Source organism: Plecotus auritus, assembly GCF_963455305.1.
Source record: "Plecotus auritus genome assembly, chromosome: 4".
In the NCBI taxonomy this organism is placed as follows: Eukaryota; Metazoa; Chordata; class Mammalia; order Chiroptera; family Vespertilionidae; genus Plecotus; species Plecotus auritus.
Genome location: NC_137775.1, coordinates 190,917,674 through 190,943,978, shown reverse-complemented (window position 1 = coordinate 190,943,978; position 26,305 = coordinate 190,917,674). Strand labels below are relative to the sequence as shown.

The window sequence follows — 26,305 nt, the reverse complement described above, 5'->3', positions numbered from 1 at the left end:
CACCAAATATGACAGCCCCAAAAGGTCTGAGGCAAGCGTGGGCAGACAGACAGGAGAAAGGGGCAGTGGTACAGCAACAGCTGAAGGCTCTGAAACTCCCCTTTCAGGAATGGATAAAGCGGCCTGGAGATCGGGACGGAAGCACGGGCCTCGGCCAGCCCTATAAATCCCTTGGATGTCACCGACATATTTGGAACACTCCACCCAATCACAGCAAAATACACGTTTTTTTTTTCTTTTTTTTTCCTAAGGCATATGGAAAATCCGCAAGGATAAACCATAGGCTGGCCACAAAAGTCCTAAGAAATTTTAAAATATTGAAGTCATAAGAAGGATCTTTCCAACCACAATAGAATGAGACTAAAAATCCACAGCAGAAGCAAAACTGGAAAATTCAAAAATATGCAGAAACGAGCGCACTCTTTAAAAGCCAATGGGTCAAAGAAGAGAGTCACAGGAGAAATTTTAGAATATTCTGGAACAAGTGAAGACAACACATCAAAAATGATGGAATGCTGCAAAAGCAGGAAGCTTACAGCTATAAATGCTTCCTTAAAAAAAAAAAAAAGACTTCAAATAACCTAAATTCACACTTTATAGAACCACAAGAAGAACAAAGTAAACCAAAAGCTAACAAAAGGAAGGGAAGAGTAAAGATCAGAGCAACAATAAATGAAGCATAGGATAGAAAAGGAATAGAGAAAGATCAACAACACCAAACGTGGGTTCTTTGAAAAAAAAAAAAAAATCAACAGAATTGACAAACCTTTAGCTATACTGCCTATGGAAAAACAGAGAGGACTCCAATTGCTAAAATGAGAAATGAAACTAAGGACACGACCCCTGAATTTACAGAATAAAACAGTTTATAAAGAGAATACTACGAACAACTAACTGTGCATCAACCATCAGATCATCTAAACGCAAGGGGCAAATTCCTAGAAACACACCATCTACCGAAACAAAAGCATGAAGAAACAGAAAATATGAATGGGTTTATAACTGGTAAATAAATTAAATTAATAATAAAAATTCTCCCGATTTAAAAAAAAAAAAAGTCACCGAGCTAGATAGCTTCGTTGAAGAATTTTGCCAAACTTTAGAAGAAATATCCAAATCAATCCTTCCCAAACTCTTCCAAAAGGCTGAGGAGGGAACACCCTGTAACTCGTTCTATGAAGCGAGCATTGCCCTGATCCCTAAGCCGAAGACACTGCAAGAAAACTATACGCCGATATCTTTGATGAACAATTCCTCAACGGAACACTAGCAAACCGAATTCAGCAGTGTGTTTAAAGGCTTATACACCTGACCAAGTGGGATTTATTCCTGGAATGCAAGGATAGTTCAATGTACACAAAGCAATCCGTGCAATATACCACATTAATAGAATGAAGAGGGGGAAAAAGCCTCCATTGATGGAGAAAATGCATTTAACAAAATTCAACACTTTTTCATAATTAAAAAAGAAAACACTCAAACTAAAAATAGAAGGTGTCTTGGTCCATGTGGGCTACTATAACAAAATACTACCGACTGGATGGCTTATAAGCAACAAAAATTTATTGCTCCCGGTCCTGGAGGCTGGAGCGTCGGATCGGCGTGCCAGCAGGGTCAGGTGATGGATCTATTCCTGGTCACAGATGCTCATTGTACCCTCACACGGCACAGGAGCTAGAGAGGTCTCTGGGTTCTGTTTTGTAAGGGCACGGATCCCATTCATGATGGCTGAACCCTAATCACCTCCCAATGGCCCCCTCTGCTAGGGTTTCAACGTATGAAATTTGGGGGGGGGGTCTTTTCCATATATGGAAAACCCTCAGATAACTTCATACTTAAAGGCAAAACAGTAAAAGCTTTCCTTCTAAGACCAGAAACAAGTCAAGGGTGCCTGCCTTCCCCACTTCTATCCAATACAGACTGGGAAGCTCTGGCCAGAACCATCAGGCACGGAAAGGAAATAAAAGGTATCTAAATGGGAAAGAAAAACTAAAATTATCTCTGTCCCCAGATAACAATTTTGTACATAGAAAGCTTTAAAGAGTCTAGAGCAGGGGTGGGCAAACTTTCTGACTCGAGGGCCACCATGGGTTCTTAAACTGGACCGGAGGGCCGGAACAAAAGCATGGATGGAGTGTTTGTGTGAACTGATATAAATTCAAAGTAAAGGAGCGGAGGGGAGAGCAAGAGAACCCTCCGCTCTTTCGGCTCCGCGGGCCGGATAGAACAGCCGAACGGGCCGGATCCGGCCCGCGGGCCGTAGTTTGCCCACGGCTGGTCTAGACACACAAAAAAATATTAGAGTTAATAAATTCATCAAAGTTATAGAATACAAAGTTAACCTGCAAAAATAAATTGTATTTCTATAGTCTAACAATGAACGTAAATTTAAAAAAAAATTTAAATTTTAACGTAAAATTTAAAAACAATTCCATTTACAACAGCATCAACAATAAAATAGTTACGAATAAATTTAACCACGAGGTGTACACACTGAAGACTACACACATACCTACAAGAATAGAAAGAAGATCTACTTAAGAGAAGACATCTCATGTTCATGGATTGGAAGACTTAATATTGTTAAGTCAAAACAATCTACAGTTACGCACCAATGTTTATTTTTTGTTTGTGTGTGTTTTGGGTTGTTTTTTTTTTTTGTTTTTTTTGCAGAAATATAATAAGCCATCCAAAATTCATATGGATCCCCAAGGGACCCTGAATTGCCAAAACAACATTGAAAAAGAAGCTCAGTGTTGGAGAACTCACACTTCCTGATTTCAAAACTTACTACAAGGCTACCGTCGTCCAAATAGGGTGATACTGGCGTAAGGACGGGCATACCGACGAATGGAAGAGGAGAGCCCAGAAAGCCAACCCTCCAGTGGGGTGATTTTCAGCAAGGTGCCAAGACCAGTCAATGGGCAAGAAGCGTCTTTTCAACAAATGTTTCTGGGGAAACTGGATATCCACGTGCAAAAGAATGACGTGAACCCTTACCTTACACTGTAAACAGAAATTAAATCAAAATGGATCAAAGGCCGAGATGCAAGAGCTAAAACCACAAAGCTCGTAGAAGAGAACAGAGAACTCTTCACCACACTGGGTTTGGCAAGGACTTATTGGATAAGACAACGGAGTAAAGGGAACAAAGGAATGAAATAGATAAATTAAACTCCATCAAAATATTTTTAGAGGGTGGAGTTGGCTGGGGAGAGGTCAATGGGGAGAAAAAGGGAGACTTATGTAATACTTGAAACAATAAAGAATTAAAAAATAAAAATAAGAATTGAATCGGATCAATGGGGAAAAAATACTTTGTATGATATTATGGTAGAGATATGTCATTATACTTTGGTCCGAACCCATAGAATGTACAAGGAAGTAAAATAAGGTAAACTATGAACTTTAGTTGATGATGATGATGTGTTTCTGTGTAGTTTCATCCTTGGTAAAAAAAAAAAAAGGGGGGGGGGCGGGGAGGGAAGGCAATGCATGTGTAGGGGCAAATGATATATAAATGATATATGGGAAATCTCTGTACCTTCTTCTCAATTTTTGTTATAGGCATCAACACGAAAAACGTCTTTAAAATGTTTACACTAATGTTAAAAAAATGTATGTATTTTTCACAATGAAAATAAAAAAATAATTTTAACCCATGGGAAAAAATATATATATATATTTTTAAACTTTTGGGGTATTTTGTTTTAGTTTGTTGTTGCTTGAGGACAAGAGAATGAAAAGATAACCCACAGTATGGGACAAAATAGTTGCAAATCATATACCTGATAAAGGGATTAATATCCATAATATATTAAAAAAAACTCCCACAAATCAGTAACGAAATGCAAATCAAAACCACGGTGAGGTAGCATTTCACCCCTCTTAGGGCAGCTATTAAAAAAAAAAAAATCGGAAAATTCCAAGTACTGGTGAGGATGTGGAGAAATTGGAACCCTTGTGCACTGCTGACAAGAATGTAAAATGGTGCAGCCTCCATTTTACATACAGCAACTCCTCGAAACGCTAAATATAGACCTACCGTGTAATCCGCAGTTCCACTTCTCGGTATGTACCCCGAAAGGCTGGAAGCAGGGACTCCGACAGAGGGCTGCGGGCCAAACCAATGTTGATGAAAGCACAATTCCCGATAGCTGAAAGGCTCAGGCAACCCAAATATCCCAAGACAGATGAAGGGAGAAACAAGGGTGTCCTGTACATACCAGGGACTGTTAACCGTGTTCCGCCGCGAACGTGAAAGAAATATCGACGTGTGCCATACACGGAGAAACCTTGCAAACATCACGCTAAGTGAAAGAAGCCAGGCACACGACCACCTATTATGTGATCCCAACCATCAAAATCCCCCCAACAGAGCGATCTACAGGGACAGAGAGCAGAGCAGTGGTTGGTAGGACTGGGCGGGGGGTTGGGGAGGAGGTGACGGAGTAGAGGGCTCCTTCTGACTTCTTGAGTTATTCTACGAGTGAGTGTGGCCCAGCCGATGTGGCTCAGTGGTCGAGTATCGATCCAAGAACCACGAAATCCCAGTTCAATTCCCCATCAGGACACGCGCCCGGGGTTTTGGGCTCCGTCCCCAGAGCGGGGCGTGCAAAAGGCAGCTGATTCTCTCTCATCGTTGGTGTTTCTCTCTCTCTCCCTCTTCCTCTCTGAAATCAATAAAAACGTATTTTTTTTTTAAAAAGTCAAAGGCAGGGATTGAGCCCATCCTGACTAGACACTACATTCATCCATCTGTCCACACACACAACTGATTGCACACGTCTGAGTACACGCCTTCTAACGGAGCTGTACCCTTTAAGGGGGTAAACTGGATGCTGTGTGAACTGCATCTCAATAAAACTGCTTTTGAAAAAAAAGAGAGGGGGCTCTATAAAAGACGAGGCCCACCCTAGCCGGTTTGGCTCAGTGGATAGAGCGTCGGCCTGCGGACTGAAGGGTCCCAGGTTCGATTCCGGTCCAGGGCATGTGCCTTGGTTGCAGGCACATCCCCAGTGGGGAGTGTGCAGGAGGCAGCTGATCAATGTTTCTCTCTCATTGATATTTCTAACTCTATCCCTCTCCATTCCTCTCTGTAAAAAAATTAATAAAATGTATTAAAAAAAAAAAAAAAGACTAGGCCCATGACATAATCAGCACAAAAAGGGGTGCCGTGCCCCCAAGTCTGGAACCACCACACTCTTCCTCTTGGAGGGTCACACTAAGTTTTCTGAAAGTTAGTAGACGCCATAAGACATGACCTTTACCGACCCCGACATTTCCGAGCCTGTGTGGCCCCGGATATCAGCCCTTATGGCATCTGCTGGCCTTCCGGAGCACTGTGCGGTCCAACATCGCCGCGTGCCTAAGGGGGTGCCGCAGAAAGGATGGCGGGAGGAGGAGCGGGACCCCAGCCCCACGAGGCCCAGCGACACACGTGTTTGAGCAGCTAGGGGAGGGGAGGCGAGAATACAAATCCCAAACAGTCCATTATCCACTTCCCAAGGAAGGATTTGGGCGGTAGAGCTTCTCAAAAGGTCTGACGACGAAGAAGTGACGTGGCGTGAACGCTGACACGCAGACCAGACGACAACAGAAGCTGCTGGGGGGACACCCAGCCCCGCCCGGGTCGGAGCTCCCACTAACGATACCGGCCCGGCCAGACCCGCAGCCTCCCCTTGGACACCGGCCTCATCCCTCGCCACTGCCTGGGGCCCTCGCAGTCCTAAGCAGGGCCTCCGTGGGAGTGGGGTGCTCAGTGGGGACACCCCCCCCCCCACACACACACACACTTCTCAAATGAAGGCAGGCAGGATCAGCTCCTGGCCATTCAAGGATCAGAAGGTTCCAGACCTTTCTAAGTGTTCTGATCACAAACAAGACAGAAACCACCGAAGAAAACCCGGGGAGCCCACGGAAACATCCGAGCAGGACCCCACGCACGTGGTCGCAAATGGAATAAAGCATGGGCACGTGAGAAGGCCGCTCGGAACCGCGCCGGGCTGGTCGCTGACAAACCCTTGGCAAAATTCCCCGATTAGGTAATAGCGTTAGCCATGATAGAGCTCTTGCAGGGAAAAGTGTCCTTCTGGGGGGCTTTCTAGAGAAAAAGAAACGGAAGACCGAATGGGGAGGGAGCACGTCCAGAGCGCGGCCCAGGAAGTGTGGCTCCCCGGGGGGGGGGTGGGGGGGGTGGGGGGGGGAGGTGGACAGAGGGTCTCAGGCCCCGCCCGCCCCCCTCCCTGAGCTGGAATCTGCATTTTTAACACGATCTCTAGGAGATAACGCTGCTGTTTGCAGACACGGTTAATATTTAACTGGTGTCAGTCCTGAAATTCGCCAGCGCCCTCCAGGAAAGTAAGTGAGAGATCCCTTTATAAGACTCCTTAATTGCCAAGTCCACCCACGCCACCCCTCTGCCTCCCTCCCCCGCCCCACGCGTGTCTGGACAGGTCAGGTGCTTCCTCAAACATCTGCTGAATGAATGACTGAACAGGTCCTTGTCAAAAGCCATCCAGTGTCCTCCAAACTCTTACCCTATATTCATTTATGAACCAATGTCACCCCAATAAATTCAATAAAAAAGGGGGAAAAAAAAAACACCACCTCACAGTAACCTCCTATCCCAGGTGACCAAGGCGAAGACTCACACAGCCACAGAAAAGGGGAGCAAGCCCGAGCGGGGACTTAAAGGGGCCACGGACGCACTGAGGGTCTCTCTTCTCCCCGAACACAGGCCCCTCGCCAGCAGCACTGCTCAGCGATTTCCGTCCCTTTACTTAACATCCCCCGCGTGGGGAGGGACAAAGCCACTCCGCCCGGGGGGAGGAGGCGTGGGGAGAATTTTCCTGATAGACCCGCATTTCACGGCTCGTTTCCAACCCGAGAAATCTACGAAACAGGGCCGAGCCTCACACCGATTCGGGATCTGCGGTGTGACCACGCGAAATGCCGGCGTGCTTGCCCGTGTCCTGCCCGGGTGAGCCCGGGGGACAGAGCCAACTTCTTTTTAAAGTCGATGAAGAAGGCAGACACGAGAAGGCCCACCCAACGGCCTCTTCTCGTGCACCCCCACCCCCGGGGGGTCCCAGGGCTCAGACCAGCCTAAGGCCACCTCTCGTCCTGCCCCGACCTCCCCGGGGGAGGCGAGGGTTCCGACTCCAGCTCGGAAGGCCACCTGGTCACCAGGCCCAGGTGCAGCCCCCGCGCCGGGTGACGTCTGAACAAGGCATCGCTTCTCGTGGGGCTTCACCTCGACGGGGGGAGTCCAGGTCCAGACCCCGCAAAGTGGGCTTCGGAGGCGAGGGCGGGGGCCCGGGGACAAGCGGTGAGGGGAGGGGTCTGAAGCAGGTGGGTCAGAGGTCACACCTCCGTGACGCCTGTTCCTGCCCCGGCGGTCCTCCACCTGAGCATCATGGGAGTGCAACCTGCCCGCCGTCGGAGAGGAATGCGCACCTGCTCCTGCCGTGCGGGTTGCCCAAGACATTCTTACTAAATCACAGGACACACCCCGGGAGGCTGCCCGGCTTCTGTGGGACCTCGAGGGTTGAGCGTCGATGGAGTTTGAAATGTCGCCAAATTCCAAGATTCAAAAGATTCAGTGTTCTCCGGGAGTTCAGAAACCCGGCTCTGGGTGGCGACTGGGAACGGAAAGCCTTCGAAGATGTTACAAATCACTCACACGTGCAGTCGAGCGCCCTGACATTCCTCCACCCCGCGACCCCCGCCTCCTGCGCTCTCCCTCCCACAGGCGGGTGGGCAGCATTCTCTGCCCAGAGCCTGGGGCCTGTCCCCCCCCCCCCCCCCCCCCGCTCACTGCTACGGGAGCAAGGAGAGCACCCGGCACCCCCACCCTCAGTGCAGCCACCCCGGGGAGCCACCAACGCTAGCACCTAACACCTCGCCCCACCGTGAAACCTGGCCTGGCGTCGCGTGGGACACCCCAAAGCTGCCTGTTCTCCTGCGGGCCCTGACCACCCTTCTGGGAGGGAGCACCGGGAGACAGGAAAACCCCAGAAGAACCCGCTCCAACTGCCCGCCCCCACCCCACAAGGGACAACCCAGCCAGCCTCACAGAAACCAAAGGGCCCAGCCATGCATGAGACCCAGGCAGCGCCTGGCCCCATGGCCACTTGCGGACCAGCCGCTGAGGCCAGCGCTTTTGGGGTGTCACCCGGTCAAACCCCCGTGGTGGTCACACCTTCATACTCACAGAGAACCACAGGCAGGTGCCCACTCGCCCTCGCCAGGAGAGCAGGGCAGTCCTGGGCAGTGCAGACCGCAGCGTCCCCACGCGGCAGCTACCTGGGTGCAGGCGGATGCCTCCCAGACCTCGATCATCTCCCCGGCGGGGGCTCTCTCGCCATGAACGGACAGACCGCAGTGGATCAAAGGGACAATCAATATGTGAAAGAGGTGATCGGGTTGTTTTTTCTGCAGAGCCAGGGTGAGAAAGCCCCACGTGCTCGGAGCAGGGCGTGCAACGCCACCAGGCGTGTGAGCGCTCCCCACATCTTCTCTTCACCTCAGTCCTCTGAAAGGGTCCCTGGATAGTGATGGCGGAGGCGAATTTTTGGAGAAAGGGGCAATGTGACATATACGTCATCAAGGTTTAAAAAGCAGTACAGGCAGGCCTTGAAATTCATCTTTCTCCAGCCGCTCCCGCACCACTGCCCGCCCGCCACTAGGCGAAAAGATAGGGGCGGATTTATCTGGGGGAGTCATTACTTGTTCCATATTAAACAATTAATATCACAAGTGGGATAGCTACCATCCACAGAGGCTACGGGGCCCAGGACTCCGCGGGCGGCCATGGCCGCCGCCCGAGCTGGGGGTGGGGGGCGGCGCTTCTGAAAACACGCGGCAACCGGAGCCCCCCGGACCACACAGGCGGCGGGGACAAAGCGGCTGGCTGCTGGGCCGGCCGTCCGGCGAGCACGCAGAAGCGGACAAGAGAGCCACACCGCGGAAGGGGCTGTCGGTGCACCCGCGCCGGGGCCCCGGCACCCGCTGTGTGCGCGCGGGACTTGCCGCAGGGGGTCGCTGCGCGCACACGGCTGGGCGGGGGCATAGGCCACGTCGTGCGCAGTGCGCAGTGCGCAGCGGAGGAGACCGCCCAGCTGGTCCGCGGCCTGGCCTGCGTGCTGCGCGGACAACAGAGCCACACCGCGGAAGGGACTGTCGCTGCACCCACGTACCCGCTGTTGCGAGAGTTGCAGCATGGAGTCGCTGCGTGTGCGTGGCTGGGCGGGGGCACAGGCTGCGCAGTACGCAGTGCGCAGCGTAGGAGACCGCCCAGCGGGTCCGCCGGCCTGCGTGCAGCGGGCAAGAGAGCCACACCGTGGAAGGGACCGCCGGTGCACCCGCGTACCCGCGCTGTGTGCCAGGCTTGCCGCACGGGGTCGCTGCGCGCACACGGCTGGGCAGGCGCAGTACGCAGCGTCGGAGAACGCCCCGCTGGTTCGCCGGCCAGGGTGCCAAAGTGGACCACAGAGCCTCACCGCGGGTGGGACTTCTGGTGCACCTGCATCGGTGCCCGGCACCGGCTGAGCGGGACTTGCCGCATGGGGTCGCTGCGCACACGGCTGGGCTTGAGCACGGCAGCACGGAACGCAATGTGCAGTGTGGAGCACGGGAGCCCGCTCCGCTGGTCTGCCCGGACGGCGTGCCGTACCGCGGGTGGGACTTCCGGTTCATTGGTGCCGGGCACCCACTGAGCAGGACTTGGCGCGTGGGGTCACTGCGCGCTCACGGCCGGGCTTGGGCACGGCCGCGCAGTGCGTAGGAAGCAGCCTGGGAGCCCGCTCAGCTGGTCCGCCCAGCCGGCTTGCCGTACCGCGTGCGGGTGGGACTTCCGGTTTACCCGCTCAGCGGGACTTGGCGCCGGGGGTCACGCGCGCTCACGGCTGGGCTGGGGCACAGCAGCGCAGCATGGGAGCCCGATCGGTTGGTCCGCCAGGCCGGCGTGCAGAAGCGGACAGCAGAGACGTACCGCGGGTGGGACTTCCGGTGCCCTCACGTCGGTGTCCGTCACCCGCCGAGCCGAGAGGAACTTGGCCGATGGGGTCACTGCGCGCATGCGGCCGGGCGCGGGCACAAGCGGCACGGTGCGCTCGGCGGGTCCCGTCGGCCGAAGGGGACCACAGCGCCACAGCATGGAGGGTCGCCGCTGCGCCCACCTCAGGGCCTGGCCCCTGCTGAGCGGTACCTGCGGCACGGGGTCGCGGCGCGCTTGCGGCCGGGCGCCGGCACAGGCGGCACCGTGCGCCCGGCCTGGCGTGGGAGCCGGCTCAGCTGGTCCGCTGGCCGAAGTGCTGAAGCGGACCACAGCGCCGTGCCGAGGGTGGGACTTCCGGTGCCCGGCACCTCGCGGGGCTTGCCGCACGGGGTCGCTGGGCGCACGCGGCTGGGCCGAGGCGCGGCGCTCGGCGTGGGAAAACGCTCAGCTGGTCCGCTGGCCGAAGTGCTGAAGCGGACGAGACGCGGCGCGGAGGGCCGGCCTGCACCTGCGCTGCCTGGCAACCGCCGAGCGGGGCTTGCCGCGGGGTGGCTGCGCGCGCGGGGTGGTGCGGCGGCGGGCTCGGGCGCCGGCAGAGCGCAGGGCTCGGGTGGGAGAACGCCCGGCGCATCCGCTGGCGAAATGCAGAGCGGACCACGGAACCACAGGACCTCGGCGCCGAGGGTTCGCCCGCTGCACCGGCACCCGCGGCGCGGGAATTGCCGCACAAAGTCGCTGTGCGCACCGCTGGGCGCGGGCACAAGCCGCAGTCTGGGAGGCCGCTCAGCTGGTCGGCTGGCAGCACAGCCCCGCGCCCGGACGGACTGGGGAGCTTGGAGCACAGCCCCGGATCCCAGGATCTTTGGCCCCTGACACAGCCTGGTGGGCTCCATCCAACACGGAGAAGTGGGGAAGCCACTTCCAAATCTGCCCAGTGGGGCACACCCCCAACACTCTGCATGGGCCTGGAGGAGCCTACAGCAGAGCCCCCGCCCCCACTCCTCCACCGCCAGGAGAGGCACTTCTGAGGGAGGGAGAGAGGCGAGCAGGGCCTGTCCATGTCCACCACAGGGATCCCAGGACCAAGCCTGGTGGGCGGGGGTCATGCGGCGAGGGCCCCCAGGGGCCCTCCATTGTCCTGATACGGACCCCTGGTTCTCATGGCAACCCCCCCCCCAAAAAAAAAAAACCCTGCTCTCCCCACAAACCCCCTCCACCCTACTGAGCAAGGGCACATACTGGCCACTCACAGAACTCCCAAGTCCTTACCCACCCCTGAAACCACACAGAACACTGTGCTGGGGGGCGGAGGGAGAATCTCAGATCCACCACCAGCCAGCCATGTGACCAGTCTCCTCTCTCCCCACCCCCCTAGGGGACCCGTGACCCCCAAAGCCGGCCATTTCTAGTTGTCCAGAGTCAGGACTGTCTAACTCCCCTCCCCAAAATGTCAGCAAGAACACCAAGGAAGGACAGACTATGTCTTGAAGCCACAGGCATAAAGCTATTGGGACATCACAGAGAAAAGAGATGAATTTAAAATGATAGCAAGGAAATAGACACACTACATATGGGATATCTGCTACCCACTTGTCACTGCATACACACACACACACACACACACACACACACACACACACAACCCTGCCACACGCCACGGCAGAGAGAAGGCTTGGAGAGGTGAAGGGGCTTGCACTCAGGGCGACAGACGGGACCTGTAGGCAGAGGGCCCCTCCCTGGCAGAGAACGCGGTAGAAGAACTGAAGGATATAAAAGGCAGCGAGGACAGGAACAGCCAGCCGTGGACACTAATTTCCGAAACTCAGACGCTGCCCCGCGTTCAGAGGCAGGAAGGCAGGGGAGTGCCGAGCTCAGAGCAGAGGGGCTGCAGAGGGCGGTGCCTCCGGGGCCAGCGGCCAGGCCAGCGCGGGACCCCCTGACTCACCGCTCCAGAAGGCAGAGAAACAGCAGACATTCACCCCGAGCAGGGTGGGGGGGGCTCCCCGAGATCAGGCCCACATTCTTTAGCTACTTAGAATCGATCACATGAAAGCAGACTGGAGGCAGGTTCTGAGAGCAGCCACGAAGGAGTGTCCACCCAGAACAAAGGGCAAGAGCCTCTCTGTCGGGGCAGGTCCCGACTGGCCTGCTCCCAGCCCGAGATGCTGCAGACGGAACCCAGGCTCGGGGTCCACCCCGAGGAGCCGAGAGAAGGCAGAGCGCAGGCAGATGAACTTGTCTAAGGTCCCAGAGAAAGTTACCCGCAGGGGAGAGCCCGGCTTTCCTCGGGGCTTCCTGCAGCTGCCAGGGAGAGAAGGGGGGGTGGGGGGGCACAGGACAGAAGGACTGCCTCTGCCACGAGCCCCCAGAGGACTTCTGGGGCTCCCGGCTCCCAGCGGCTGGTCTGGGATGTGGGAGCGGAGAGGGAAGACAGAGGGAGACGACAGGAAGGAATCCAGAAAGCCCAGCCCTGTGCCGCGTGTCCGCTCGCCTCCCCTCCCCCCGCTCCGGGGCTTGCACACCCAAATCAAACACGCACGTAAGTTCCTGCCTGCTGAAGGGTCTGCTTTCTGGGGAAGCCAGCCACAAGCAGGGAAGGAAAAAAAAAAAAGTAAAAGTGAAAAAGTAACGTAACAACTGGAGAGAAGGAACTGCAGGAAAAGCTAAAACGAAAACTCGTAAAAACTAACATCTCCAGAAAAAGATTTAAAAAAGACACAGTGCATCTATGGAACAGGAATATGATGCCATGAACATGAGAATAATTGTTTGGGGGTGATATTTCATCACTGTAGGCTCAGTGACTGTAACACACATCCCACTCTGGTGGGGGTGATGAGGGTGAGGGAAGCGGTGGAGGCGGGGGGGTGGGGGGGTGGGGGAGGAGCGCGGGGGGGGGGGGGGCGGATAGGAAATCTGTGTTTTCCACTCAACTTTTTTGCAAGGAATCTAAAGCTACTCTAAAAAAAAAAAGATCAATTTAGAAAAAAAAAAAGAACCCAAAAAGAGGTCCTTAGAAATTAAAAATGAAGACAGAGAAATCCACTTGAAAAGTGAGTCAAGTTGCTATGCCCCACAGCCTAACACAACACAAAGACACGGGACAGGAGGTCAGGACAGAGAACCCGAGCTGGTTGGGTAGCTCCGCTGGTTGGAGCGGCGTCCCCAGTGGGTTCGATCCCCGGCCAGGACGCAGACAAGTATCACCCCCTGATGCATTAATAAGTGGAACAACAAAGTGATCTCTTCCCCCTCCCTCCCCCTCTCCCCCCTTCCTTTCTCCCTCAAATCAGTACATTTTTAAATGAGAGAGAGAACCCTTTCAGGCAGCTGACCAGCAAATAAAAACCATTCTCATAAGAGCGAAGAGGAAAATGGAGGAAGATAAATTAAAGAATTAACTCAAAAACCTGTCCCATCCCCAAAGGATCCGAGTTTCCGTTTAAAGGGGCCCCGGAGGTACCCTGAGCCATAGATGCTGACCCCGCCCAGGCTCGGCTTCAAGGGGCTTCCAGACAAAGACAAAGAGAATCTCCGACGGAGCTCCCAGACATGAAAAAAGAGAAAACGGGGGGAAAAACAAACAAACAGGAACACTGGGAAGTTTTCACACACACAGAAACTCCAGCATCCGACTGGCTTCACGCTCAGCCAGACCAGACCAGACAATGGGGGCCTTCAAATTTTCGAGGGAAAACTGTGTCCAACTTCGACAAACTGCTGTGAGCGTAGACCAAGGACATTTTCAGACATGCAGGGCCTCAGAAAATGTGCACGCACCTCTCTCTTGGAAGTTGTTATGGAATGTTCACCATCAAACTCTGGAAAGAAACCAGGCAAGTGGAGTCATGGGATCCAAGAGCAGGGAATGATGGAGAAGGAAGAATCCGGGGCGGCCAGGCCGGCTGCTGGCCTCAGCGCCCGAGGGGCCACTGGGCCCCAAGGAGAGATGGTTTCCAGGAGATAAAACTGGCCACATACCAAGGGTGTGCGAAAGGACGTTTGCACAACTGGGTCCGTGCGGCGTGGGGGTGGGAGTAGGGAGTGATAAGTGCAGAAACCACAAAGCAGATGCAAAAACAGCTGCAGGAGAAAAGAAAACGTCCTACAGGGCAGAGAAAGTCATCGCAGTCAACGAGGGGCCGGCCAGGGAGCAGGGTTGCCGGGGGGCTGTCCCAGCAGCGTCTGCCCCGCAAGTCCTCGGGGCCCAGCCCACGTCAGCTGAAGAGAGGAGGGGGACGAACAAGTACAAGACTGGGATTCAGATGGGGCCTTCTAAGCAGGGAAACTGGGCACTGGGAAGATGGGGAGCGGGGGAGGGGACGGAGGTGGGGGAAGCAATTTATGATTTCTTATGCAGACGTCCGCTTAGAAACACGAAGACAGAAAAAGAAACCCAACTCATAAGCCGCCTTTCCTTCTGGGGAATTATCTGAAAACAGTGTGCCTGGGGGTTGAGGGGTTAGAACACTGGGGGACCTTCCCAGGGACGGATTTGTCTGGTGAGGACACCCCGGGCCAGTAGAAGGGCCCACCTCAAGGGGTGACCCAGCTAAGGAGCTGGGAGCTTTTCCCGCCTGTCCCTCCTCCGAGGGGCCCTCACCCTCTAGACCAGGGGTGGGCAAACTTTTGGACTCGAGGGCCACCATGGGTTCTTAAACTGGACCGGAGGGCCGGAACAAAAGCATGGATGGAGTGTTTGTGTGAACTAATATAAATTCAAAGTAAAGGAGCGGAGGGGAGAGCAAGAGAACCCTCCGCTCTTTCGGCTCCGCGGGCCGGATAGCACAGCCGAACCGGCCCGCAGGCCGTAGTTTGCCCACGGCTGCTCTAGAGAGATGCAGGCCTTGCTCTCAGAGTCTGATTTCTCTAGAAACAGCTGGGAGGGTTTCCAGGAGACTCACACAACTCTTCAGGAGAGAGAAGGGCATTCTAGAAAAAGCCAGGAGCAGGCTCTCAGGCCACGCCCCACAGCCTTGCTGGCCACCAAGGGACACTCGGAGGGCCCCGGGCATCACCCAGCGAGCTCCCCATCCCACCCGGTGGGAACGGCCCTCCCCAGCAGCGCCCAGATGTGGAGGGAGGGGATCTGCTTGGGGCACAGGACACGTCCTCCACGCGGGAGGCCGCTGCACAAACGTCTGGATTTCAACGTCCCTCGGTTCACAGGGGCTTTTGGTGGCCGTGGGTTCCCTGAGCGAGGAACCCTAAACTTACCCCTCCCGTTAGATAGGGGGGCACGCGAGATGTTCCTATTAAAGGAGCACGCCACTCATAAAACGCTCGAGGAGACCACCGCCCGGACACGCTCGGAATGGAGGTTAAGAAAACAGCTCAGCACACCGAGGCCCCGCTCCGAGGCGCGAGGGCGCAGGGACCGTCCTCCGAGGCCTCCTCCCGTGCCTGGAGGCCCCGGGGGGCCTGGCCGTGGAGCCCACCCCGCTCCCAGCCCGGTGACAACTTCGCGGTCATGGCGAGGCCCGCGCGCCCAGGCTCCGTGCCCGCTGCTCCACGAGCCACGTGCCCGGCGAGGCTGCCGGCGCTCAGGCCGCTGCCCCGGCGCAGAAACGCGGGTGAGGTGGGCACCCGCACCCAGCTCTGCTCCCCGCCGCCTGGGGCAGGCCACACTCCCACCCCGGCCCGTCCCCGGGGCCTCCTGCCGCTACCGAGCACCAGGGCACAGAGGGGCAGGGACAGAGCCCTCCCTCGAGCAGGCCTCGCCGATTAATAGAAAGCAGGACACTCAACGCCAAGGAGGAACGTGCCAGAAGCAGCATCTCCCGGCTCTCACTAACCGCCACGTGCCGTGTCAGGGTCCACACACACCCCCCCCTCCCCGAGGGCATGGCACTTTGCCCACGGCGCGTCCCCACGACCCCCACTTTACCCGAGAGCCGAGCGAACAGGCCCGGGCTCACGGCGAGCACATGTAGCAGCTGGAGCGACGCCACCGGGGGAGGGGGGGTGCCGTGTGCAGTGGTCAGCACTGGGCAGAGGGAGGGAGCGAATTCCTCCCGATCCCCTTCCCGCCGTGGAGGCCAGATCACACAACCCGCGGCAGCTGCTCCAGCCCCGACAGGAGCCTCCCATTAGGAGCCGATCGGTCAGGGGGCACCTCCCCCAAACCCACACACAGACCCGACGGCCGCAAACAGGGCGGACGTCCTTCCCCAGCAGCACCCGGTCAACACGGACCACCATCCTCCCCGGGGGCCCAGGCAGGACCCTACGGCAGGACTGCGCCCGAAGGGCCTCCAGAGAAGTCAGCTCCACCAAGACACCCCCTTTGGCGTGATGGGCACCTCGGCGAGAGAGGCTCCCCTCACTGCCAAGGGGATCCCTCGCCCTGAAGTCTGGGTGTCCCCAAAGCCGGAAGGCACACCGCTCGATCCCGCCTCAAGAGGACTTTCTTGTTGCTCCCTCAAGGGCAGTCACCACTTTTCCTTTCGTTATCAAAAAAGGGTTGTCAGCCCGGCCGGTGTGGCTCAGTGGTTGAGTGTCGATCTATGACCAGGTCACTGTTTGATTCTGGTCAGGGCACATGCCTGAGCGGGGGGCGGTGGGGGGGGAGCAGTTTATGATTTCTTATGCAGACGTCTGCTTAGAAATATGAAGGTAAAGACAGAAAAAAAAACCCAACTCATAAGCTGCCTTTCCTTCTGGGGAATTATCTGAAAACAGTGTGTGCAGGAGGCAGCCGATCCATGATTCTGATCATTGATGTCTCTCTCTCTCTCTCTCTCCCCCTCTCCCTTCCTCTCTGAAATCAATAAAAATATGTTTTTCTAAAAATTAAAAAATAAAGAAGGGATGTCAGCCTCCCTATGACCAGGCTTTAAGGCCCTAAGGGTCACCTGCTTGCATCTCCACCTGGTTAACAGGCCCTGCGGTCACTAACGAGGCGCACCGACCAAAAAGCCCACCGCTCACCATCAGCTCAGAAGCCACGGAAGGTGGTCGGAGGCAAAGGTGTCCCCCCAGAAGGAAAAGGCGGGGGACAAACCCGACTCCCCAGGCCTGTGCGGCTAAAATACTAACACAGACTGAAACGCCAGCCGGGGCTGGAACACGAGGTCCGTCACACGCCCATCAGCACAGACAGAGCTGGTCGCAAGTTCCCAGGTACCCAAGCCTCACCTACAAGCAGCTTGGCGGTCTACACTGCTCCCATACGCTCCCTCCTCTAGAGCGAAGCACAAAATAAGACCAGTCTCAAAAAAAAAACATCTCCGCTCGCAGAAAAAGTTTTATTTAAATTTTGAACAGGAGACCGATGACTTAAAATGAGACAAAGCAAATATTTTCTGCTCCCGTGCCCCTGCGAGGCCAGGTTGGTGAGACAGACGGGGTCTGTGCCACCAACTGCAAATGCACAGAGAAGGCCTGGGCAGAATTCCGAGGACATAGGTTCTTTTTTTTTTTTTTTTTTAATCCTCACCCGAGGATATTTTTTCCATTGCTTTTTTTTTTTTTTTTTTTTTTTGACTGAGTGGAAAGGAGGGAGGAGGAGGGGGAAAGAGAGAAAGAGAGAATTGATGTAGGAGAGACACATGGATTGGTTGCTTCTCACACGTGGCCCTGGTCAAGGCAAGGGGGACTGGACCTGCAACTGAGAGACGTGCCCTTGACTGGGAATCAAAACCACGAACCACCCTCTGGTCCCGGGGCGGGGGCTGGTGCTCTAACCATTGAGCAGCTGGCCAGAGCTAGGTCCTGGGTCTGATCAGACGGGCAGCCCAGAGTTCCCACAGCTCTGAGACAAGCAGCTATCTCTTCCCAGGCAGGAGTCTGGTCTCCACACGTCGTCAAGTCTCGAACCAGCCGTAGCATCCACAGCAAAGCGTTTGGACCGGCTCTTGGATTCTGACTGCACGCTTCTCTCCCGGTGGAGGCTGTGGCTGGGTCGTTGCCGTTCTCTGGGTCCCGTTCCTGGCGGCCGCCGCCATGCCCAGCCCCTGGACAAGCACCTGGCCTGAGCCTGCCCAGTGCCAGGTCCCTGGTCCACAAACAAAAAGGCGTTCTGGCTGCCCCCAAAATGGTACAGACCACGTAAGATATGCCATGGACAACTTGAGGGATAGACAACTTTTATTGAAACACCGTTTTCATGACAATAAACATCCCTAGCAGATCAAACGCAGGACTTTGTGGAGATCAATGCCTCCTTCCGAAATGAATGTGTATTTGAGTATAAACAGTGAGTGGACAAAAGAGGAGATTGATAATGGCCCAGGTGGATAAAGGCCGAACTCTGGACAGCTGGGAGCTTCTGGACAGGTCATAGAGCCTCTCCTAGTTCTCCTGGCATGTGACGGGGGGCTATGTGTGTGTGTGTGGGGGGGGGGTTCTCTGGCCATACTCGTAAAATGGGGGTCAGGAGCTGCAGAGGGTTCAGAGCAGCGAGGCTGTGACCCCGTCTCCTAAAAGCAAAGGCTTGGGAAGCACCAGCGGCCACACTTCTCCGTTTCACAAGCCTCTGCCCTCAGATCCCCTGTGATCTGGAGGGCGGCCGGGGAGCCCTCGGCTTTCAGGGCGTCCCCACTACAACTCCAATGCTGTGCGCCGTCCTTCTCCGGAGCTCTGAGTGGGAAGAGAAGAACCTCGTATCTCCGTCGTTCCAGGAAACACCTCGGGTTTCAGGACTTTTCCTGCGAATAAACCCTCCCCTACAAGACACTCCCCCCTCCCGGGCTTCAGCATGCCTTCTGCTTGGAGAAACCTAGATTTCCCTAGTTTTCCTTTTAGAAAGAAAACGGGGGGGGGGGGGGCTCTAAGTCCACTCCCGGGAGACACCGGCAGCTTTGTGCTGGGAGCCCCAGCCGCTCCTGCTGCGGCGCGAACATGTGTTCCAAGTAAAAGTGAGCGCGGCGGCGGCGGCGGCGGCGGCGGCGGCGGCGTCGAGTGGAGCCCGTTTCTGGAGCCGGGGGCTGCAAACGCTGATTCAGCGCTTTCGGAGACAAAGTGTCCCGGCCCAGCTCGTCAACAGCAGCGCCCAGAAAGTTGTGCAACGGCGCGTATTTGCTCACGAGCGCGGCCGGTTCTGGGTCTTTTCTTTGCATCTTGAATTAAACCGGGCACCGGGGAACTGCCAGAACGCGTCCCTGGCAGTGCATGGGCCACACCGATCCGGGACCTGGTCCCCGTCACCTGTGGCGCCCGCCCTGCCGTGCCCAACGCTTCCGTCCACGCAAAGGACAAAAAGTTGGCGTTTCTTCCAATCCCCGGCGAGGACGGACACAATCAAAAGGGGAGCGTTCCCTCCTCTCCCTACGGCCCGTGCTGCAGGGCCTTCTCCGGGCGGCGTTCGGAGAGGCGATCGGCGGAGGAGGAGAGTTGCATCAGAAATTTCCTTCGGCAAACCGCACGGCTCTTATCACATTTCCACGGCTGGCGGGCGGCTAATCCGCGAGCCCTCCGAGTCGGGGTTAGGCCCCAGCGGCGGGTAACGGGGTCACTAACGGAATCGAAAAAAAAAAAAAGAAAGAAAAGAAAAAGATCCCGAGGCCCGGCCGCTCAGAGCGGGGAGTGTCTGGCCAGCCGCGCGCGGGCGCACCGGCGGCTGCAGGGGCGCGGGCGCCCATCCTCCGGGCGGCCCGGCCGGGAGCGCGGCCATAGCCCCGACTGCGCACCCCCCACCCAGCCCGGCCCCGCGCTGCCGGCGTCGGACGGGATGGTTCCAGGAGGCGCCGCCGGCTCCAAGGCTCCCCAGGGTCCGGCACCCGCGCGCAGAGCCCAGCCCGCTCGCCGCGCCCGTTCCCCGCTCCCGCCTCCGCGCCCCTCGGTCCAGCCCCGGGCGCCGCAGCCCCCGGCCCGCAGGCGACGCCCTTCCGCCCGCCGCGCCCCCGCGGCGCCCGGCGTCCCCGGCCGGGCGGCGAGCGCGCAGACAATGACGGCGCGGGGACCGCCCGCCCGCCCGCCGGGCCCCGCCGCGCCGACCACAAAGTAACTTGCGGCCGCGCTCCCCGCCCAACTCCCTACCTGCGTGGCGCCGCTCCCTCCGCTCCGCGTGGCTGTCGGCGACCCTCGCTGCGGTCAAGGCGAGCGCGGCACGCGAGGCGTCCCGGGCCCCCGAAGAGCTGCGCGCAAACTTTGCTTCGCGCGGGTATCCGAGGCCTCCGAGCGCTGAGCCTGCTGCCGGCGCGCCGCTCGGTCCTGCCACCTCCTCCCGGCCTCCCCACCCCCTCGATGGGCTTTAAACTAGCCCGGCCCCGCCCGCCCGCCGCCGCCTCCGCCTCCGCCGCCTCCGCCTCCTCCCCCGGCCGCTTTTCCTGCTCCTCCTCCCGCCGCCGCCGCCGCAGCCCGGACCGCTCGGCCGCCAGCGCGGGCGGAGCCGGGCCCAGGCGCAGGGCGTGGCGCGGGCGCGGGCGCGGGGCCGGACCCTCTCGTGGCAGCTGCCCGGGCCGAGCGCGGGGCGGGCACCGGGGCGTGGGCGCCTGCACCCCTTGTCCTGCCTCCCGGACCCCCGGACGCGGGACCCCCCGACATCCCAGGCCTGGGCGCCAGGGGAGGACGCATGGGACCTATCCTGAGAGGCAATTTGCAGGCGAATTCTTTGAAACTCCCAAGTCCCAACTGTGCGGCCCAAACCCTGCATCCCGGGCGCCCGCCACGGAAGGATGGGACGCGGGGACGCGCTCAGCTGCCCTGGCCTCTGGGAGAAGGGAACCTGGGTTTGTGCTGTCAGCTCAGAGCCAGCCGGGTCTGGGGACTCACCTTCTGAGCCTCAGTTTCCCCATCTGCGTGTGAGCCCTGGAGTGCTTGCAGGTGGAGTGGGGAGGCCCGACACACGTTGTTAGTATCAGCAAGCCTCCTGTCCTTACCTGTGAGACGGGAGCTTGAGCCCGCCCCCTCTCGCTCTGAGTACAGTCACACCTCTGCAGCTGGGGACTGGCAGAGAAACCGGAGTTAATGGGACCCTTTGGCGTTCATAGGATCACCAATGCCTCTACCCAATGCAAACAGGGTGATAATTATGTCTTTTTCTGGGTCTTGGTGTTATAAAAGCAGCGACAGCAATAACTTACCTTTACGAAGCGTGCGTTTGCGCCAAACATCCCCCCATCTCTCACTGAGGCCTCCAAGGCCGGGGCCCTGGAGACCCCCACTGTGCAGATCAGGGAGCCAGTCTCCCAGGCCAAGCTGGCGGCCAGTGTGCCGGGCCCTCTGGGGCTCTGCCTGTCTGTTCCTGCTCTTCCCGCCTGAGCACCGGCACGTGAGGAAGGGTCACCCTTCCCGGCCACGAACCGAGGCCTCCTGAGAATGTGGGCCCCGCCGTCCACACCCAGGACACCAACTGCAAGAGGGAACTCCGGAGAGCAGGGGGTGAAGAATCGTCGATTCGCGGGAGATGGGGAGACAGGGGACCCCTCTTTTAAACAAAGGGCTCTAGCGCCGTGGTCGGCAAACCGCGGCTCGCGAGCCACAGGCGGCTCTTTGGCCCCTGGAGGGTGGCTCTTCCACAAAATACCACGGCCTGGGCGAGTCTATTGTGAAGAAGTGGCGTTAGAAGAAGTTTAAGTTTAAAAAATGTGGCTCTCCAAAGAAACGTCCGTCGTTGTCCTGTGGATATTTGGCTCTGCTGACGCATGAGTTTGCCGACCACTGCGCTAGAGGAAATGAAGGGGCAAAGCCTCGCCTGCTCGCCTCTGTGGCAGCTGCCCCGGCCGGAGAGCGGGAGCTGGCAGGTGTTGGCACACCTGCGTACAGAGGCCTCGGAAGCACTTTTCGGCATCATTTTTAGGCAGTTCAGTCCCTGTGGCCACTCCCCCCCCGTATACTTGGATTCTTTCCTAAGCGTAGGGGGGGATTGTCTTACCTAACTTCAGTACAGTCGCCAAATTCGCAAGTTCACATCAGCAAGACACATGCATCGAATCCAGGTCCCTCCTCCATCGCTGCCAATGGATCCGACAATCCCCTTCCTACGGTAGCGTTCCCCTCCCCTCCTCGCAAGGTCCGGGTGGGTGAGGGAGGACGCGGAGCCATCTCAACCACGTGGGTTTTTTCAAACATCTCTACGGGTGAGAGGGGGTCCAAACCACTGTGCTCGTGTTCCTGTTCCGGGGCTGGGGGTTTGCTGGGCGGAAGGCTGGGCCAGTGCGACGCCTGCACCTGGGGACCCCAACCAGAGTCCTGGAGGGTCTGCCCAGATCCCAGAGACGTGCGAAGGGAGGGACCAAAAATAGGCCCTGAATAGACGCCCCCAGCCTCCCATCTCCGCCTCCCTCTCCCTGGCTGGGGCCCCCACGGCGCCTGTGTTAGATTTCCATGGAAATCCGTTTTCCTTAGGCTGTCTCCATCAAAACTCCCCTTTTCCTGAAACAGCTTCCATCAGGGTGACTTCGCAACCAACCCGGGACTCACTGAAGGTGTTTAAGTCGGACTTCCTGAGTGCATTTGCTACTGGACAGAAATCACGTTTTGTGGGGTTTGGGAAAGGAATCCAGTTGTGTGACCAGAACAGGGTCATGGCCCCAGAAGCTTCCGGTGGCCCCCTGGAAACAGATCCGGTCCCCACTCGCTGAAGCCACGCATCTGCCTCGTGTCCCCAGAGTTTTGCCTTTTCAAGGCCGTCACATGCCATTTCATACCAACGTTAGTGAACAAAATACATTTGCAGCTCAATACGCTTGATGGTTCGAATCCCTGGAAGTCCAGAGCTAATAGAACTCAGAATAAGAACAAATCTACGTGACGGGTAACGTGTAGCGGGCGCTCCTGAAGATTTGGTGTTGAAGACAGAAAAGAAAGAAGCAGGACTTAGTCTGAGCACCACGTCCACGCACCTGAGGGGCTAGTGGTGTCCACGGGTAAGGCATCGTCTCGAAGTTGATTTTAACTTGTTCAGCCCCAAGGCTACTCCAGCTGGCCAGAAGGCATTTGGTTTTTTTTGTTTGTTTGTTAATATATTTTATTGATTTTTCACAGAGAAGAAGGGAAAGGAATGGAGAGCTAGAAACATCAATGAGAGAGAGACATCGATCAGCTGCCTCCTGCACACCCCCAACTGGGGATGTGCCCGCAACCAAGATACATGCCCTTGACCGGAATCGAACCTGGGACCCTTCCGTCCGCAGGCCGACACTCTAGCCACTGAGCCAAACCGGTCAGGGCTCAGTAGGTATTTGTTAAGAGGGTTATCTGCCCGCCAGCGGCAGGGCGGGGCGGGGCAGAAGAAGGAACAGCTAATCTGGGCGATGTGCTCGATAAGGGTCCCCGCTGGCACATCCAGGTGGAGGTGCGCGAGCAAGGGAGCGAGTGTTGGCATCGGTTCTGGGCCCAGGGCTGCCGGTCGGCACGTAGGAACAGTTCAGCAGCACAGAGGACTGTCTCGTGGTCAAGGTCTGTGTCCTTTATTCAGATGTAAGCCCAGTCCAGGGTCATTGCTACTCAGAACTCAGCCGGTCAGAGACGGAGTGACTGACAGGGCGGATTCTCCAGGAGAAGCTGTGTTCTCCCTCCTCCTCCTTCTCCTTCTGCCCTAACTTTTTGTCTCACCTTCTCCTCTCTCCTCTCCCTCCTCCCTCCTCACTGGATCCCAGTGAGTTTCCCGGTAAACGCTGTTGTCTCAGGCTTAGCGTCCAGGAAGTCAACTCCAGACCTGTGGCTTCTCACCGTGACATCACCAATCCATAACCAACAAATGACCCCATGTGTGTCTGACCCTCCTTCTGCCCCTAATTCTGGCTCCACGCTCACGTCTTGTCCTTTCACTGTTTTCTGTGCAGCCAGCTACTGGGATGCAGGCCTGAGGGGCTTCTCTCCCGCAGGATTCCGCTGTCAACTACGTGGGACCCTGTGTGCGTGCCTGGATCCAGGGCCGAGGAAGGGATTAGACCAGCCGTGGGCAAACTACGGCCCGCGGGCCGGATCCGGCCCGTTCGGCTGTTCTATCCGGCCCGCGGAGCCGAAAGAGCGGAGGGTTCTCTTGCTCTCCCCTCTGCTCCTTTACTTTGAATTTATATTAGTTCACACAAACACTCCATCCATGCTTTTGTTCCGGCCCTCCGGTCCAGTTTAAGAACCCATGGTGGCCCTCGAGTCAAAAAGTTTGCCCACCCCTGGATTAGACCCTTTATTTATTCAATTTAGGGGTTTTAACCTGCATGCACCCCCCTGCTTTGAGGGAGTCGGAGGACGTGGCTGGGCGGCTGGGTGGGGATTCGGCCCATCGGAGACCGGAGGCGCCTCCAGGTGGGCAGACCCTGGAACGGGCAGTGGTCAGGGCCGTCCTGAGGGTGCAGCCTGGCAGAGCCCTCGCAGCGGGCAGTACCCAGAGTCCACTGGGGCCTGACTGGCAGGGCTGGTTCTCTCGGTGATGAGACTCCAGATGGCATTCGAATGCCCGTCGGAGGACAAGTGGGTCCACGCAGGTGCGAGGTCGAGGCAAGGACAGAGGTCCGGGCCGGGGCGCAGTGGCCGGGCAAGGACGAGACCGGGCGCAGGCCCAGCAGGAAGTGGGTCCGGAGGTCAAGCCTTGCGTACAGGAAAGGGCGGCGTCCCACGCCAGAACCAGGACACGGGCCTACCGGGGGCTGTGGTCCCAGCCCCTCCGGAGTCCCCTCAGAGCCGCGCTGGACAGGCCCCGCTCCTGCAGGGCCGGGGAGGGGACACAGGTCCGTCGCCGGCCAGGGGTTGGGGGTAAGTTTTCAGTTTTCACTTAACCACCCAGCGAACGGTGACTCTGAGCACCGCCCGGGAGTGCAGCGCTGTCAAGGCCCCGGGTGATGCCGAGGGGTGATGGCTTCGGCGCGCGCACCCCGCTTCCCGAACAGGGCGCGGGGGTCGGGAGGGACCTCGGGGGCGACCCGGGCAAGGCGACACCAGCTACCACACTGCCGGGGCGGGCCGCGCGGGGCGTCAGCAGTGGAGTCAGGAGCGGCTCCTGGAGCGTCACCTCCGCATGTCACACCGCCCTCCACATGCCACACGCCCTCCGCACGTCACACGCCCTCCGCACGTCACACCGCCCTCCGCATGTCACACGCCCTCCGCATGTCACACGCCATCCGCATGTCACACGCCCTCCGCATGTCACACGTCCTCTGCATGTCACATGCCGGCGGCTTCTCCATGGGGAAGCAGGGGCCACAGCACCGCGGCAGCGCTCGGGGGCAGTGCACGGGAGAACTGGGCGGGCCCCGCATGCCGTCCTGTCCGGAACCTGGGCTTTGGACCGGACCACCTGGGCTCCCAGTTGCGTTTTCCTTCTGCTTCATCGTGTGACTCGGGTCACATGACTCCCCGCGTGACACCTGAGGACCGCGGCTCCGTGTGCTTGGCCACCTGCCCGGGCCCCACGGCAAGTGGAGGTGTGTGGACCGAGCCCCCGAGTCTGTGCTCAGCACCGCGGGGAGTCCCACGTGGCTTTTCTGGAGCAGCCGCTGCCGTCCTGTGGCTGGAGGTGTGGTTCCTGCGAGGCCTCAGGCACAGGCGCTGGGGGCAGCCGGGGTGCTGGGGGGGGCAGCCTGGGCGCTGGGGGGGGCAGCCGGGGCGCTGGGGGGGGGGCAGCCGGGGTGCTGGGGGGGGCAGCCTGGGCGCTGGGGGGGGCAGCCGGGGCGCTGGGGGCAGCCGGGGCGCTGGGGAGGGCAGCTGAGCGGTGCCCCTTGCTGTTGGTGAGGCAGTCGGCATCCTGCGTGGAGTCTGGTCACGATGCCAGGGGTGCGTGCGGGTGGCCTTGTCCTCGGAAGCTCATGTGTGCGCACGCGTCCTTCTCAGGGACAATGCCGACAGGACAGGGCAGAACGCGGCGGCATGTCTCCCTCCCCGTGTCTCCCCTCCCCGTGTCTCCCTCCCCGTGTCTCCCTCCCCGTGTCTCCCTCCCCGTGTCTCCCTCCCCGTGTCTCCCCTCCCCGTGTCTCCCTCCCCGTGTCTCCCCCCCGTGTCTCCCCTCCCCGTGTCTCCCTCCCCGTGTCTCCCCTCCCGTGTCTCCCTCCCCGTGTCTCCCCTCCCCGTGTCTCCCCTCCACGTGTCTCCCTCCACGTGTCTCCCTCCCCGTGTCTCCCTCCACGTGTCTCCCTCCCCGTGTCTCCCCTCCCCGTGTCTCCCTCCACGTGCTGGGCGTCTGCCTGGCAGGCTCGCAGCCCCTCCGACCAGCCTGCCTCCCGCCTGGTCCGGCACCGGCCTTCCCACCCGCAGGGCTGAGGGCAGCACCGGCCGCGGGAGACACGGGGCGGCCGCCTGGAAACACTCCTGTGCGCTCACCAGCCGGCGGCCGCCTCCTCTCCCAGGTGGCGGGGCAGGTTCACTGGTCACCGCACGCAGCGCTGTCCCGGGACCCAGGTGCTCCCCCACCCCGGGTGCTCC

The 26,305-nt window shown here is 58.0% G+C and overlaps 1 protein-coding gene across 13 annotated transcripts in view; it reads right to left on the bottom strand.

The window, feature by feature from the left end:
- Nucleotides 1-20,167, bottom strand: part of DDC (dopa decarboxylase) — a 160,751-nt gene extending 140,584 nt beyond the window's left edge. For 5 of the 13 annotated variants that reach the window (XM_080663951.1, XM_080663960.1, XM_080663961.1 and 2 more), the window contains exon 1: nt 8,216-8,743. In XM_080663951.1, coding sequence (XP_080520077.1) covers nt 8,216-8,608 — 393 coding nt within the window. In that variant the 5' untranslated portion in view covers nt 8,609-8,743. Of the gene's footprint in view, nt 1-8,215; nt 8,744-19,978 lie in introns of those variants that run through there. The other 8 variants (XM_080663964.1, XM_080663966.1, XM_080663967.1 and 5 more) reach the window with 5 other exon arrangements.
- Between the last annotated feature and the right edge of the window lie 6,138 nt (nt 20,168-26,305).